The sequence below is a fragment of the Lynx rufus genome, unplaced genomic scaffold, assembly GCF_022079265.1.
Source record: "Lynx rufus isolate CCGP_SWC_20201006 ecotype Redwood Valley unplaced genomic scaffold, mLynRuf1.p SCAF_15, whole genome shotgun sequence".
Lineage (NCBI taxonomy): Eukaryota > Metazoa > Chordata > Mammalia > Carnivora > Felidae > Lynx > Lynx rufus.
The window spans coordinates 43,702,971-43,721,422 of NW_025814829.1; the positions used below are offsets into that span (position 1 = coordinate 43,702,971).

Sequence of the window (18,452 nt, forward strand, 5' to 3'; positions counted from 1 at the left end):
AGAATACAGAGGATGTTTAGTGCCAGTGCACATTTGGGCCTCATCCCGTAGGTAATGGAGATCCAGTAAAGGTGTTTAAGAAAGGTTTCAACAAACATGATTCAATTAGCGCTTTAAGAAGATAATGCCGGGGGCGCCTGGGTGGCGCAGTCGGTTAAGCGTCCGACTTCAGCCAGGTCACGATCTCGCGGTCCGTGAGTTCGAGCCCCGCGTCAGGCTCTGGGCTGATGGCTCAGAGCCTGGAGCCTGTTTCCGGTTCTGTGTCTCCCTCTCTCTCTGCCCCTCCCCCGTTCATGCTCTGTCTCTCTCTGTCCCAAAAAATAAATAAACGTTGAAAAAAAAAAAATTAAAAAAAAAAAAAAAAAAAAGAAGATAATGCCGGGGAAGAGGCCTGGGTGGTTCAGTCAGTTAAGCATGGGACTTCGGGTCAGATCATGATCTCACAGTTCGTGGGTTGGGGACCCACGTTGGGTTCTGTGCTGACAGCTCAGGGCCTGGAGCCTGCTTCAGATTCTCTGTCTCCCTCTCTCTGCCCCTCCCCTGCTTGCACTCTGTCTCTCAACAATGAATAAATTATTTTTAATAATAATAAAAAAGAAGATAATGCTGGGGTGCCTGGGTAGCTCAGTCGAGCGTTCAACTTCAGCTCAGATCATGACCTCACGGTTCATGGGCTTGAGCCCCACATGGGCTCATTGCTGTCAGCACAGAGCCCGCTTCAGATCCTCTGTCCCATTCTCTCTCTGCGCCACGCCCCCCTCCCACTTGCACTCTCTCAAAATAAATAAAAACATTTTTCAAAAAAAGGAGAAAATGTCAAGCAGTGAAATGAGTAATCTAGAAGGAAAAAAGAAGAATTAAGAAGAGACAGAGGATAATTACTAAGATACTCAGGTGGAAACAAATGGGCAACATAAAGGTAGAAGGACTAGAAGGACAGTGGTTCTGCAGTCACATGAGAACAAGGTTCTGGGGAGGCAAGAGAGGGAACGAAGAGGGGAACTACAGACAGATAATGGCTTCAGGGGCAAGCATTCTGGTAAAGAGGTGACATCATCTACAGAGAATGGACAAGGCAAGTGAAGCAGGTATCTGCACTTCAGATATTCACACGTACAAGCGGGAGAGAGTAAGGTACAGTGAGGAAAATAACAAACAAAAGTTATACAAGTCAAGAAAGGGGAGCAAAGGGGCACCTGGGCGGCTCAGTTGGTTGAGTGTCCAACTTTGCCTCAGGTCATGATCTCGCGGTTTGTGAGTTCGAGCCCCACATGGGCTCGCTGCAGTCAGCTTGGAGCCTGCTTCGGATCCTCTGTCTCTCCCGGGCTCGCTCACTCATTCTCTCTCTCAAAAATAAATACAAACATTAAAAAAAAAAAAAAAAGAAGAAAAGAAAGGGTAGCATGAACGTGGGTAGAAGAGCCAATCATTACAGACTAAAGAGAGGGGGTAAAGCCGACTGCAGTGGTGGAATTTATTATCACACCTCTGATACGGGGGCAAATTTCAGTGACAGATGAAGCCAGATATCAAGGTACAGAAAAAACAATTAGGCAGTGAGCACAGATAAACTACTTTTTAGAAAAGGTTGATAAAAAACTGACATAGCCCTAGAGTGACCTAACTTTTATATTCAGTTCTAGAACCAGCTAATATATTAAAAACTTAGAATGTGCCTGTTACTTGAGAAGGATGCTAACTGCATCAGTGGAGGACAGCGACTGGGATGCTATCTGGTCTGGTTTTAACTTTTCTGGCTCCTAAACGGAGTTGGTTTTATGAATTAGTTACAAAGTGGAAGGAAGCTGGTTTTAGTCATAAAGTATTACCTATGACGCCTATCACCTCAAATCAAATAGGATGGTATAACTAGTATTGAATAAGCATGGAAACTTGCTTTAGTTCACAGAAAAATACTATACATGCTGGACCTCAGCAAAAAAAAAAAAAAAAAAAAAAAAAAAAAAACCAAACCCCAGTATTGTGGAAATACTAAAAAGTAATTTTCCCAATATTTAGGGGGGCAAAAATAAAATCTTAACATGAGGCTAACAGTAGAACAGTAGAAAGTCATCTGGATTCATAAAATAGAGGTTTGAAATAAAACAGCCGTCCAATAACTCTGCAGTTCATATTCCCTTTATTTAGTTTCTGTATTGGTTGCTGGCAAATCTGTAATCCGAAGTGAGAAGCTGGGGGCATGTTAAGAGCTGGAAGAGGATTACTTTGTTAGGCTAATAAAATTTATTAGGCTCATTGCTAATACTACTTGGAAAACTGTGAAATAAAACAAAATAAAATTACTTATAAGCAATTTTTCTTACTAACAGTCTCTGAATTTTCATTATCTAACATTATAAGAAATATAATATTCCTAAGGTAAAACAAACAAACAAACAACCAAACAGACACATTTTCCGATCTTCTCACAGGGGAAAAGGGTCTCTACAGGAGATCTGTGTAGAACAAATTCTTCTATATTTTACTATCCTGGTCTTTGAGTTTTAAATTTGCCCAAAGCAATATAAACAAAAATGATTACATTAAATCATAGGCACAGCATTTATGGTCCACAGAAAACTTGTTCCCCAGCATTACTTCAGTTAAGTTTTATTTAACAAAGAGGTAAAGAGAAGAAATATCCTTTTTAACATTCCTGAAAAAATCCAATAGAGGTTACTTTTATAATCTATTAGATTATAATCATCTAACATAAAAATGTCAAAGAGCTTCTAGTCTTCTTTAATCAGAGTCAATTTCTCTTGTTTACTGCAGATAAATAAAAACAAACCTGTTATAACGGTCAGTTTAACGCCCCGCTACAAATTCATGACGGGTGAGCGAGATGAAATCCAGCTGATTTCACAGCAGTGTATTTTAGTAATGCGAAACTCGTTGATTGGCACCAATATAACATACCCTTCCAGTTAACTGTCCTGGATTTTAATTCATTTTTAATTCATTTTCCCTGTTTTTGAAATTCAACATAAAGAACTGAAATGTACCGGGGCGCCTGGGTGGCTCAGTCGACTGAGTGTCCAACTTCAGCTCAGGTCATGATCTTGCAGTTCGTGGGTTTGAGCCCTGTGTCGGGCTCTGTGCTAACAGCTAGCTCAGAGCCTGGAACCTGTCTTTGGATTCTGTATCTCCCTCTCTCTCTGCCCCTAACCCACTCGCATTCTGTCTCTGTCTCTCTCAAAAATAAATAAACATTAAAAAAAAAAAAAAGAACTGAAATGTCCCTTTAGGAAGGTAGGTTTCTTCTTTCCATTTCCCCCTCCCCTGCTCTATGCAATTATTAAAGTTACAAGTATTTCCACCATTATTACTCTTTAAGAATATTAACCTTCATTTGATTAAAAGGTGAAAGGTTAAAAAAGGGTCAGATAGTGACGAGTTCGTCTCCCTCACATTCTGATCCACCAGGTCTCCAGTTTTCTCCTCAGAAGCACCCACTGCTAAGGGCTTCTTCTGTATAGTTCTAGAGTTATGCCCCCGCGCATGCACACACACACACATGCACACACTCATATACACTCACACATGCTTATACGCACATGGCACTTTTTACATAAATCAAAGTATAATATATACACACATTTCTGCACTTGCCCCCCACCTTGCCCCGCCCCCTAACAATGTATCTTGGAAATTGCTTCAAATTACTACACGTGGAACTACTTTCTTTTTGATAGATGCATGCATAGTGGTATATCATGCAGATTTAGCAGAATTCACTGAAATCATCTCCTATGGATGGATATTTTGGTTGGTCTGCTCTTGTGTTATTATAAGCAATGGTGCAACTGCAATGACTATGTGAGTAGAGGTGTGGGACAAATTCTTAAGAGGTTAGATTGCATTTTTGCCAAAATGCATCCTACCGAGGCTGCCCTCTACAGAAACAATTTGGCATTAATGGGCTAGAATGTTTGTTTCCTCCTATCTGTCCAAAACAAACATATTTATACTTGCTAATCTCATAGGTAAAAACCGGCAGCTCATTGTGACTTTAATTTGCTTTTATTGATTAGAAATGAGGAATAGTACCTTTTCCTTGTGTTTAAATGGCATATTAATTTTTTTTGTTAACTGTATATGCCTTCCCCTGTTTTTTAAATTTTTATGTTAATAAAACAATATATGCACATAGTTTAGGGTCTCCTAGTTTTATGAGACTTGTTAATACAAACAGCAATCCCCTCTTCTAACACTTTTCCTTCCCCAGGAACAACAACTTTCATCTTTCTTAGCCAATTCTTTTGGGAGTTACCGTCAAGTCTTAAATAAAATAGCTGTACTGATATTTACAGTTTTTTTTTCCTATTTTAGACATTATCTTTTGATTTTCCACTATGAAGATGAGAAGTTGATTCTTTCCTCCTACCCCAGCAGGTACCCTGACACCTCCTACCTTCTCATGGTCCCTATTTGGTTCCATAGTAATTTTGGTAAGGAAAAGCAATACTGGGACTACGTATGTAGTCAATGCAGCCACACAGTGAACCTGATGCATAACACAGCACCGTGGTCAAGAGCAGAGTTCCTGAAGGCAGACTGCCTGGGTTCAAATCCTACCTTTGCCATTGACCAGCTGCTTAGGTATTTAGACAAGTTATTATCCTCACTATGCCTCACTTTCCTTACATGTAAAACAGTACCTTGTGGGTTTACAAAGATTAACATATACAAAGTACCTAACGTGTAGAAGGTGCTATACAAGCATTCTCTGTGCACTGAACTACATTTTTGTGTCTCCTAAAGCTGTTGCCTGATTATTCATTTATTTAAATTTCTATGTGCTTATTATTAATTCAATCCCAAATTTACTTCAATCCTCAATTCGTTGTTTCAGTTCATTCTACTGTATCAATTTTGTCTTCTTGGAGAAGTCTTCACGATAGCCTTTTGACCGCTGTGGTCTGAACTGCTTGTCCTCATTCTATAGACACTATGGAGTTGTCACCCTCTGTTCTCTCTAGCACATTCTCCTGTGGGGCCCTTTGTCTTCTCCCCTCGTGTTGGATCTCCCAGCCTTTATCCCACATCCTGCTCACTCTTGGGGAAGAATAGGTTTCATTAGCTCTAGGAGAAATGATGTGTAGGAGGTAAATTTTTTGTTTAAATCTTGATGTCTGAAAATGTCTATTTAAAATTTTTTTTTAACATTTATTTATTTTTGAGACAGGGAGAGACAGAGCATGAACGGGGGAGGGGCAGAGAGGGAGACACAGGCTCCAGGCTCTGAGCTGTCAGCACAGAGCCCGACGCGGGGCTCGAACTCACAGACCGCGAGATCATGACCTGAGCCGAAGTCGGCCGCTTAACCGACTGAGCCACCCAGGCGCCCCTGAAAATGTCTATTTTATTCTCATGTGTAATTAGTGGCTAATAGCTAAACATAGAATTCCAAATTGGAAGTAATTTTCCTTCAGAAGTTTGAGGGCATTCCTCATTTTTTTTCCTAGCTTCTGATATGAAGCCTCATGCCATTCTGATTTCTGATCCTAAATATGTAATCTGTCCTTTCTTTGCAAATTTATAAGACTGTCTCTATGTCACCAAAAACAAACTGAAATTTCCCAAAAATGTGCTTTGCCATAGGCACTCGGTAAGCTCTTTCAATCTGGAAACTCCTATTTGTAGTTATGAGAAATTTTCTTGAATTATTTTGCTAATGATTTCCTTCCCTTGCTTTTCTTTTTTTGGAACTCATTGTTTTGACTGGAACTCTATTTTATCTTTTTTTCCCCCCCCTCTACTTTCTGGGCTATATCCTCATTTTCATTTTCCAATTCTTCTATTCAGTTTTATTTCTGTGACAATTTTTTTTAGCACATGGCAACTCTTTGGCTTTGTATAACACTCAGTTCTTGTCTCATGTACGCAATATTTTATCTGTCTGATAGCGATGTTTTTCTTTAAGTTTTCTATTCCCTGCCTGTCTCTGTTCCTCCGGGTTTCTTTTTTTCTTTTGTTTGTTTTGGTTTCTCTCTTTCATGCTAGAGGCTTTTCTTCAGATCTCTACTAGTCTTGGGAATGTTAGTATCTTGAGATCTTTCCTCCTGAGTGGGTTAAACACCCCAAATAATATTCTTCTTGTCTCCTGCCTGGAGGGTAAAGGCAAGTGAGGAAAGATAGGTAGAGGAGCCCAGCATTCAGTCTGCAGATGTTCACTTAGTTTCCTTGTATTTGGTAAAGTGTTCTGTGCTCTCAATTTTGCCTGGTGTGCCCCAATACACCAATAGTTTCTTTCCTCCAGAGAATTAACCTGCAGCCTTAGAACAGAATACAGATAGGGGTGGGAAAAGCAATTGTTTAGTGGACTGGGGAAGAGGAAAAGATAGGGGATCTACTATAAAAGATATGCTCCTGTCATCAATTCGTAAGTGATTTAAAGATTCTGTAGTAAAAATCAGGTTCCTTCTTAGCTTTCTTCACTGACAGTCTAAGATTTGGCTTTCCCAAGGCAGCTAGGTTATGTACCATGCTCCATTTGCTTTTCAGCTTTCAATTTATTATTGTTATTGTTGTTATTATTATTTTGCGGGCTTGCTTTCTTCTTTCTCATTCTCCGTATCCTTGAAGGACCATGTCTTTAAAAGAAAATCCCCTTACTATACAGTTATAGTGGGGTTTCTGGAAGGAATAGATGCTCAGGTTCAAACCACCTTTTTTCTCCCTAGAAGTCCAGGCTGAATCTAAAAACCATTCCTGATTCTTTAAGCCATGCATTCCTCCTTCCCACTCTACTCTCCAAACACCATAGTGATGTGCTATGACTAACACTGCATTAGGACTAGTCAGTCAAAAGGGGCCCCTCACGTGGGCATCACATTTTAGAGGACTCTACTCTGGTGCTCTCGGGCAAGGGTCTCCTAAGAGCTCGAAGGTACAGGCTGGGTGGTACCGAGCTGTATGTTTGTGGGGCCTCTCATGATATGGGACCAAATTTGAAAATTCTAGCCTGCAATTCCAGACTGTTACAAAATGTGTTACAAATATACAGTCAAGGTTGAAGCCTAGAACATATTTTATTTAGATGTATTTTTTAAAAAAGTTTGTTAGACTAAAATATTAAGACATAGAATACAGCTTTGTAATAAATCTAGCAAGGAGCTGGCCTATAGCTCCATGTTGACTTCCTTCACTGTGTCTCCTTCCCCAGGTCTTCCGGTTTTACAACAACCCTGACGATAGCCTGTACAAAAGACCCACACGAATCAGGAAAGGAAGCCTTCGTTTAGGAACTTTACTGCCATCTGCTGGAAACTTTATGAAATAGCTACAAATCAAAGACAAATGACACAAGGCAGTGGTCAGGCAATTGCAACCTCGGCGCCACCTTTCACAGCATCAAACAAATGTCAAGGGGGCCAGGATGAGGATGGGGAGGAAGATAAAAGAGCAAATCGGGAATCCAAACTCACATTTACAAGTTAGAAAGAACTGAGATCTGGCGCCTTGACTTAGAACTGAGAACTGATTTCCTCAGAGAAGACACTGCTAGTCTACACCTAGGTCAAATCAATCAACCAGTCAATCTAGCTCATAAGAGTAAAATAAAAATGGGGTTTGGGAGGTTAGCTTGAGAACTTAAGGACTAGTTTTTCTTTCATTTGTGCTAGTTTTGAGTTCTAAATAACTTCAAAAAGAAATTTAGGAATGTGTTCAAAAGTAACAGATGGTTTGAAATTCAGTAGACTAACAAATGCAAGCTACTTCTTTCTAAGGGACAAACCTGATTGAGCCAGGTAGTCAAGTCAGTTCTGTTACAGGGCTTGCTTTGAAAACATGAATATTACATCACAAGTAACATAATAGGGCACGATCTGTTACGTGAATTTTTTGGTTTGCTTATGCGTGATTTCATCTGTGAGAAACACCACGTGAACAAAGAACACGGCACCCGGCTGAACCAAGCCATGTACGAAAACACAACATGCTCACACGCATGCATAACTCAACACCTGCCAGCCACCTTACTTCACTGCACATGCTACGAGCCACACTCATCCGTATCTTGTGTCACGATGTCTTCTATTCAATTTCAAAAAAAACGTGTCATAGTAGACACACAAACTAGTCCGATGCCCACGACCACAAAGTAAATTTCCCAGATTTTTTCAAGGTAAAGTACTATATTTATTGTAGTATTTATGTATTTTGCAACCATTTAACACTTATAAAAATGTGCTACCGTTTTTACTTCCTGTTCTTTTTGTCATTGACCAAGTTTTTGAATACAGTGCCCTCAATCCCATTTTCGCCATAAGACTTGTGATTTTTATTGTGCAATTCTGCATAGCTCCGTGATTTTTAGAAACACATGTCACATTACAGAATTGACTGTACGTGGCTATTTTAACCTAGATTCAAGCCCATTCTGCTAGAATAGTATCAGTATTAGCATGTGTATCTTACAGAATCTTACAGATCTCAAAGAATTATATATATTGGCTCATGGTTTTTAAGAAAACTCAAAACTGCCCAACATACAGCTTCAAAGGACATTATTCCAGGGTTTTCTACTTTAATTATCCATAATAGTTTTGATAATCCTTGAGTTCACTTGACCTGTCCTCAAATAACTTATGTATCACTGAAATCTAGAAATTAAAGAATACAGGGCACCTGGGCGGCTCAGTCACTTGAGCTTCTGATTTCAGCTCAGGTCATGATCTCATGGTTCATGAGTTCAAGCTCCGCATGAGGCTCTCTGCTGTTAGCAGGGAGCCTGCTTCGGATCTTCTCTCCCTCCCCCGCCCTCCCATTTTCTCTCCCCCCCTCTCTCTCTTTCTGTCAAAATAAATAAATAAACTTAAAAAAAGAGAAATTATAGAACACAAGTATAAAGGTCAGATATTCTGCAGCTGACTTAGCATGAGCTTACGTATTAGATGATGGTGAAATGGTCTTAGTTTACATATTAGGACACTTCAAAGAAAACCATGGGCTGCCATTATCCATTGGACTCTACTTTTAGAGCTAAAAATATCAGGCTACTGATTCTTTTTCATAACTTTTGATCATTTGTATATATTTCCCTAAAGTGCAAGATCTGCCTCTATTGGTTTTGTATACATATACAAAAATATTATCAATTTATCACTTATTATATTATGCCCTATTATATATTATATACATATAATATATATAAATGTTTAATATTAGTCAACTTATGTTACTTTAAAGCACAAGATCTGCTTCTGTTGATTTTATAAATATATATATGCTATTTAATATTATATAAATTATTATATATTTCATATATGTTTAATATTAGCTGATCTAAATATTGAATATTATCATACATAGGAATTACTTAGAATTTTTTATTCCATTACTTGAAAAATGGAAGGAATTTTTTGGTAATATAAAATCTTCATTACTCACATATCCTTCTTTCAATATTATTATTACCACCCTGTATATTTATAGAAGATTTTAGCACCTTGAAAATACCTCGTAAGTTACCTAGATACTTCTTATAATGTCTTGCAAATAAAGAGAGAGTCATTATTAGCTTATACATAGAGTTAGGCCTGAGGCTACTTTAACAGAGAAGGTCAGGGTTAAAGCTAAGGTTTGAACAATCAGTATCCTCTGATAATTTTGATTAAAAGAGTTAACTTTTATAATAATTTTATAAATGACTTGGAGAGGATATTCTGCTTTAATAGTAATTTTCTTCAAAGTTTCCTAAATTTTTATCACTTAGGTTAATAAACTTAGCACTCCGTAGACAGAAGGTTGGCTGTTCCCCAAAGATTTTTCAATTTGGTTCCTTTCTTTGGTGAAGCATGTTAAATTTTTTGACTCCTTCATTTACATAAATATTAAAATTTTGGACAGCTAACTTTGCCCCTACAAGATTTTTCATACATTCTTTCCCAAAGTTTGGTACTATGTATCAAAGACATACTATGTTAAATTATAATTATAGGTATATCTATCAAATGCTTCTGGGTTTTGAGGACTTCATGATAATGAAACAGACTTACTTATCACAGGCACAGGTTTTTAAAAATCCAGAGATTCTATAAGTAAGACCATAGGGTAACTATAAGCTTTTATCATAATATAACAAAATAGAGGCATGAGGCTCTGCAGCTTTCAGTCACCACTTGTAAGGCTTTGAATCTGTCTGAGAAATGCTACAAACAGAACGGACGGAGTTCCCGATTCACTGCTGTGCCCTCCACCAGCCAGGCAGTAGACAACATGCAGGGGTAGACAACTTCCTTCCATAAATGTACACTTCACAAAAATGCTGTCTCCCGCTCAGCTTTCCCCTTCCCCCTACTTCACACTGTTCTTACCTGATGGTATTTGACGGCTTTTTAAAGTTGAATTCATGTAGGTTACCTTTAATATTGAAAATTAATCTTGAAAATCAAATATTTACTAGTTCTAGCTCACGCGGTTGATTTACACACCTCCCGATATTGTCAGTATGCAAAGACCCTACTGTCAGAAGAAATAATTTCCTTCTGAAAATTCAGCAAATCATTGCTTTGCATTGTTTGAATTTGAAAACTCCTTTTTTGATGAATAAATTAAAATCTGGATATTGTCACCAGGGGTAAGTAGTTTTTCCTAGGTTTTCTAAATCTGGAGATGGGTGCTTTAGACGCGATGTTCATATGCCTTAAGAAAACGTCGCGGTTTCAGTGGGCAAGAATTTGGTGTATCAAAACCTGACTCAAATGCCAGTGTACATATACATTTTAGTATCTTGGGTGATCTTTAAAGTGCTGAATGCAAGAGTCGGAGAAGTACCGAGTGAGAAGTACTTTCTCTGCTGGCCACTTCCCACTCTGCTGCTCCATACCCATGCACACTTTTTTTTTTTTTTTGCTAACTTTTTGACATCTATTAGGTTCTCATCAGCGTAAATGTGCTCATGTTAAACTAGGTGTGAGACACAAATATGGGCCTTCCCATCCTTTTACATTCACAAGTTTTTTAACCAGTCTGAAATCTGTGACGTACAGTAAGCTGGAAGCCACCATAAATTCTTCACAGACCCTGTACATTCAGAGAGCTCCTTTCTGTCCTACATTCTCTGCAGTAGAGTAAAAAGCGCATGTTTTCCACGAGTGGGCATTTCTCCATAGATGACGACCTCATACCTGAAATCAAAATGTATACCATGATTTTACATGGTATCTGCACAAACTGATCGGTGTTTGGGATTCCTCTACTGGAGAAGAATAAAGAGAATCTAGAGTTTGCCAAGTGTAAGAACCATGTAAAACCAGAAGGGATTCCCCATTCACACTTGACTCAGCTGCCTTATTTGGAAGCAAAATTCTGGATTTCCATTCTTCCTTTCTGGTCTGTCCTTTGCCAGGGCCTCCTCATCTTCCTAACCTCTAAGTGTTGTCCCAGGGCTGAGTCTTGGACTTCTCTCTTCTACCTACACCCATTTCCCTGGTGATTTCATTTAACTTCATGGTTGTGAATACCATCTATTTGCTAAAGGTCTACAATTTCCTTCTTTTTTTTTTTTTTTTTTTACACTTACTTATTTATTTTGGGGGTGGGGTGGGGCAGAGAGAGAGGGACAGCAAGAATCCTAAGCAGAGTCTACGATGTCAGCACAGAGCCTGATGCGGTGCTCAGTCTCACAAACCGTGAGATTATAATCTGAGCCAAAATCAAGAGTCAGACCCTTAACCAACTGAGCCACCCAGGTGCCCCCAAAGGACTACATTTCTGTGTCCAATCCGTACCTCCCTCTCTTGATTTCCAGACTCACATATTTCCAGTTGGGTGTCTAACAAGACTCTCAAACTCAGTACGTCCAAAATTGAACTCCCAGTCAATCCCACTTTCAAGTGGGTTTCTCCCAGTCTTTCCCATTAAAAAAAAATAACAACCTGATTCCTCTAGCTGCTCTAACCAAAATCCTTCACTCTTCTGTTTCTTACTTCCCATATCCAATCCAACAAGCAGATTCGGTTGGAAGTCAAGGGTTCCCCATCTCACAGAGTAGAAGCCAACGCCCTTATGATGACCCACAAGACCATCGTGACCTGCTTGCCAAAGGGCGCAGTGATGTCATCTCCTACCACTCTCCCCCTGCTCATCCGTGTCAGCCTCACTGGCACGTGTGCTGCTCCTACAACAGCCCAAGCACAGTCCTGCATTATGCCAGCCATTCCTCTGGGTGGAACCTCTCACCGTCACGTATCTATATGGTTAACAGTCATTATTTTATCAGATCTGTACTCAAATGTCACTCAACAAGAGGCATTCCTTGGTCACCTTAGCTAAAATTACACTTCCTTGCCATTCCTATCCCCATTCCCTACTTTATTTTTTTCTTTGTACTTATCACCATCTAGCACAGTAGATAGTCCATTTATTACTCTTGCTTAGTGTCTGTCACTCCTCAATAGAATGTAAGCTCCACAAAAGGACACATTTTTGCCTAATTTTTCACTGCTATATTTTGAGGGCCTAGACCAGCATCTGGCACATAGTTTTCACTCAGTAACTATTTGCTGCATAAATGAAAGGTTTTTAAAAAACAAAAAATAAAAGCCACACAATATAATATGCCACAGTAATAACATGTACTGTGATTAGTCATCAATAATCTATCTTCTTGGGGCGCCTGGGTGGCTCAGTCGGTTAAGCGGCCGACTTCGACTCAGGTCATGATCTCGCGGTCCGTGAGTTCGAGCCCCGCGTCGGGCTCTGTGCTGACAGCTCAGAGCCTGGAGCCTGTTTCAGATTCTGTGTCTCCCTCTCTCTGACCCTCCCTGTTCATGCTCTGTCTCTCCCTGTCTCAAAAATAAATAAAACGTTAAAAAAAATAATAATAATAATCTATCTTCTTAACTACATAAGAATCTTCTAAAGGCAGAAATCTTATCTTACATCTTTTTTCATTCTTAGTGATTGGCACAGAATGTTACATATACAGCAATCACTCAGTTAACTATTTGACAGCAGAAAATTCTGCCTAAAGACAAATCACTAGGAGACAAAAACAGAACAGAATAATTTTCTAATTCAACATTAAACAGGAAGGTAAGGAAGAATGACTGTAAAAGTAGCCTTTTCCCCTGTGGTGCTTATAAGCAATAGCTTTCAGTGCTAATTGAGGACATCCACTCCGAAAATGATTACGGATGCCATGAGTGTAGATGGCTACCACACTTGTAGTCAAGGGCAGAGGTAGAAGGTTGGCTCTGGACTAGACACCTTGGCCACTCATCTGAGTTTATCTTTGGGATCAGAACCTGGAATGGTGGAGACTTTTTAAGAATTATTATATAGTTTTCTCTTCTATAAAATTGTAATAACATTTGAGACTATGATTACACTTCTTCAAAATTAAGTGACTTTTGTAGGTCAAAGCTTGAACAGCCAAAGGTTCATGGAGAAATGGCAAAGACAGTCATCAACATAACATTACAAATAACGACAGCAAGAGGCTGAAGAAGGTGACGCTGAGCCAGTCCAAGCCACATAGGACCTGTACGTGAAATATAAATAAACTATAAAATGGTTACACCCAGACAGGTTTGCAATGTAATTTAGGCTCACATTTAAACTGGTTTGAACACATGCTAAAGAAGTACAGTGGAAATAAGATGAAAGGAAATCTTGATTTCTTCAAGTGTGACTCCTTGAAGAAAAGTGTTTGCTCACCTAATTTTTAGAAAAGCAACAACTGTTACAGGATTAAAAAAAAAATAACGATAAATAAAGGATTCAGATTCTGAGCAAGAATTCTGAGTTCCATGTAGAAAATGAAGAGAAATGAAGAAAAAGGCAAAAACAAACCAAAAAACCAAATCCTGATTTTCAAAAATACAACCAAAATCACAGAATTATCCATATTACACAACATAGAGACAAGAAATGATTCTGTATATCTACCCATCAAATGCCTATGACTTAACGTCTAGGTTCACTAAGCAAATACAACAATACAAAGCACCAAAGCATTCCCTACTTTTCACATTCTTTTGTTATTTTATATCATCTTAATTATGTTTCCTTAGAATCACCTGACCTGTCTAATAATCTACATATCTACTGGTAAGCACACAAAACATCAAACAGAATACACTTGGTAGGAAACAGGGCAAGAGTTGTTTTGATATTGACAGTAATTCTTTTGTGCATAACAACTCAAGCGAGTTTCTTTTTTCCATTTCTCCCTACTGTCACCCACTCCAACCATGAATATAACTTACGTGGGACATGTAAAATTAGCTCAGCTAAATTAGCCTGATCCGACATTACATAAGGCAACATCAGTAGCTGTGTGAACAGGACACAAACCACTCAACACCGAGGTTCCACACAATACTGGCTCCCCAATGAATCTCAGTGCTTCAACAAGATCACTTAATGCTCTTTCAAAATTTGAAGCCAAGGAGTAAACTCAGAAACAACATTCTGCCTAGGCCTGTGGTCCTAGCACTCAGATAAATTTTAGCTCTGTAAAATAACTTTGTTGCCACTTGGTAGCAAAAAACAGAACTTTCTATTGACCACTAACTCTGTGTGAACATACTGTATTTCAACACGCTCACTGAACAGGAAAAGCTGGATGTTTTGTGTTATTCTAACACTCAATAACAAGCCCATAAACTACCGGATAAGAGCTGGAATGGTTTCCTTTTACTAGCTTACCCAGTTTAGTGGCGCCCTCTGGTGGGTACTCAGGAAACTGGCCCTCGGAAGGGACACTGACGGTTCTCCTCAGGCATCGCCCTTTGGTGGAATCTGTCTGCTGCTCCTGTCCTCCCTCCACAGGTATCTAGTTAACCAAAAGACAAAAGACGTGAAACTCAATAGTGAACTTGCCATAGCTACCTTCACGCTGAATATTTTTAGGTAATAAAGATATGAGTTCATAATCATTAGAGCAAAGTGGGCAAAATGTAGAAAGCAAGTATTTCCAACTGTAAGACATTACCCACCCCTTGTGAGGAAGTTTTTCTTTAAAAAGGAACCTGAAAGATCAGGAAAGGTGAGTATGTAAATGAGCTTTACCTGAAGTCCGCACAAGTCATATCCAGGTGTGTACCTGTTTTGGGTGCTCAGAAAACAAAACACCCACACAAAGACTCTTTTGTAATCAGAAGCTAGTTCACAAGCTCCAATTCTTCTGACCAATGCTCAATAAGGTAAACAGAAATAAAAGCCGGCCAGAAAGAATTAGCTCCAGAACTCAATTTAAAGAAGGTTTTGTTAGATAAAAATAGTAAAATCACCAGATTTTCTTCAATTTTGCCATTAAGCATTTAGAGACAGTTAATAAAACACATTTCACTGGAAACTTGCATAGATACCTATATCAAATGGCATATTTTCTTCTAAAAGTGAGATTCATTATTAAAACCCTAAAAATTTTCTTTCTGGCCTAATTTCAGGGATCTATCAACTGTTGTTTGCATATGTGGAATAAGAACTATGAAAGGTACAAAAGATCTCTAATACCAATCACTGTTTTAAAACGTACTCACAGGTCATCATTGTAGAGTTACAGGATGACTCTAAGTCCCCCCGCCCCCCCTTTTTTTGGTAATATGCTAAAAGATCAAATCATTTTTGTTTACTGGCAGAGGGCAAAAGCTTTTTCACAAAGATATTTTACCAGGAACCTTTATCAGAATCAACAATAATATTGGTAACATCTTAAATAGTTTGGCAAAACACGTCAGTAATTGAGCACAGTTTCTAATTTCGTCTGGCTCCAATACTGAAATTTCAACAAAATTCAGTAATAATGATTAGCATTGAGCTCTTTGTGCAAAGCTAAGGAATTTACCCGTGTGACATTATGAGGGAGACATTATTATCATCATCCCTTTTTACAGGTGAGGAATAATTTATTTCTCCAAATGATTACAGTGGACACATCAACTGATCCAGCCAAGTCGGGATAGATACACGCTTAACTTTATATGCTTAACTTTATATGCTTAACTTTATATGCCTTCTGCCTCACCTCGGTAACCCAACTCCTCTGCCTGGGGTCAAAGGGATGACAGCAAGGGAAACTCTCCGTGTTACTGAGAATCTGAAGAGCAAAGTCCTAATGTCTTCATAGGAACTAAAAGTCTGAACACTCTTTAAAGGACCCCAAATTCCCCATTTCCTCATGACCATAAAACTATGGCTAGTGCTTGCACATCGGGAAACCACAAGGCAGAATTAAGAAAAATTCTAAAAAAATTAGGGGAGACCAAATAATTTCATCAATAAGGACATAAGCTCTTCCAAAAGTCAAAAGTCCTCTGTAACATAAGACTTTACGGACAGTAATCTAAATCATCCATCCATCCCTTTCAGGATGGAAATTAATTATCGCTACTTAAATAATTAAAAGAGTAGCAGTACCAAGAAGTCAGATAACTTCCTCTGAGTAAGAAAGGCAAAGATGTGTCCTCTACCTGCCTTCAAAGCAGGATAGAATGGGGAAAAATAGTTTGAGTCTTTGAACAAAGAGATGAACATAAATAAACACAACTGTTTTTGTTCTAGCTCTAAAAATACTTGTTACCTGAAATAATGAAGGCCTAAGCCTCACAGAAAAAAGACAGTAGTTGTTTTTATATTTTAGGAAGGAATGACCCATTATGATCTTTTCTGTAGAAATTTATAAAGGCCATATCCAGGAAAAAGAAAGAAATGGCTTCTACTATCATATACTTTGTCTCTAACATAACTAAGGAAGAGAAAAATAAAATATATCAAACTTCTTATATGGGCCTAAAATTCACTCACACAACTATTTTCTCAAAGTTTTCATATAGAGTCTTCATTTCCCACTCTTGAAACTTAAACTATGATTGAAAATTCCATTCAAAGTACTGATGTGGGAAACAGAGGCAAAAGAAAAAACATCAAATTTCCTTACAACTTACAGTCCATTGGGGCACCCGAGTGGCTCTGTCAGTTAAGCGTCCGACTCTTGATTTTGCCTCAGGTCATGATCTCGTGGTGTATGATGGAGCCCCACGTGGAACCTGCTTGGGATTCTCTCTCTTCCTCTCTCTCTCTGCCCTTTCCCCACTTGAGCGCACACACTCTCTCTCTCTTTTTCTATCTCCAAATAAATAAATAAACTTAAACAAAACAAAACAACTTACAGTCCACTGAGACAGGCAGAGTGACATTCCTTTAGAAACTCAGCTGCCTCGATGATGACACTTTGCTAAGAGGCAAAAGGCAATCTCAGCTTAGCATTATACCAACTTCCAGGATCCCGTAAGGCTACTTTAACATACAAAAATTCCTTTGGAAACTTCCTTTATCTCCACCCCCCAAGATATAGGTTGGCAATCATCCTCTAAGCATTCGGCCCACTGATACACATCTGAAGGGTCTAGTGACTGAGCTTTTACTAAACAGTCATAAATGACCTTTTCCTAACGATAGCTGGTCCCTCAGGATCCTCGAAACCTTGTTTCCAAAACACCTTGGAGGCCTGTGCTGTCCCGAACCCACTCCCAACCTGAAGGAATATAATCAGTCACCCGTGGCAACCCCAGTGCAGCTTTCTACCCAGAGGTCCTGTCCCCAGGCTTTAATAAAACCGCCTTTTTGCACCTAAGACCTCTCAACAATTCTTTATTGGCCATAGGCTCCAAACCCCAACATTTCCACATCAGTATCACTCTGAAAGGTTAGGGCATTTTTACCTCTCATTCAGGATTTGAGGGAGAATAGTGTTGACTTTTATTCTAAACCTGCACATCTTAACAATATTTTACTTTTACAGCACTATCGATTGATCCTTACCTAAAATAATTTTTAAAACATATTGATCTACTCTTTGAAAATTAGAGGGATCATATTCCAAGTATCTTCAAATGAACTAAGCTGGAGTTCACAAGTCTCAGAACACAGCCAGAGAGATCAGTTTTACAAAGTCAATTTTAGGAAAGCAATTTTGTCCTTTCTGATTGCCCTAATTTAGTTGACTGGTTCACACTTGCTTGTTTAGGACACTGAATTAGTCCTTAAATATTATATCTCTTCCTAGTTCCAAAAAAAATTAGAGGACTTTTTCTTTTCACCTCTTCGTCCTTATACTGTGCTTCTGAGTGCTCTTTTTCCTCAGGGGAGGCAGGTGGGTGGGTAAGTGCTTTCATTCATTCCATTTTACAAAGAGAAAGGAGAACACAGTAAGGAGCAAATGGCTTCTCAGGTATCTAAGATATGTTAATAACAAAGTCAAACTGAATCTCTGACTCTCAGTCCTCTTTGTTAGTTCCAAATCATCCATGGCAATGAAGAGCAACATGGGACAAACAAATCAGGTTACTTAGAAAACATTATATACGTAACATATACCTCTATGTTGTCTGCCAAATCACCTTTCATTTTGTTTAGAATTACATAGGAATTAATTTCCATGTCAGTCAGAGTACACACACATTAAATAGTCAAGTACAGGAAACCAAGATAATGCT

At 38.8% G+C, this 18,452-nt stretch overlaps 1 protein-coding gene across 4 annotated transcripts in view; it reads right to left on the reverse strand.

Annotated features, from left to right (window-relative positions):
• The window catches only part of RASAL2 (RAS protein activator like 2), a 357,686-nt gene that overhangs the window by 149,820 nt on the left and 189,414 nt on the right, over nucleotides 1-18,452 (reverse strand). For all 4 annotated transcript variants that reach the window (XM_047076953.1, XM_047076952.1, XM_047076951.1 and 1 more), the window contains exon 3: nucleotides 14,662-14,788. In XM_047076953.1, the coding sequence (XP_046932909.1) occupies nucleotides 14,662-14,788 (127 nt within the window). The remainder of the gene's footprint in view (nucleotides 1-14,661; nucleotides 14,789-18,452) is intronic.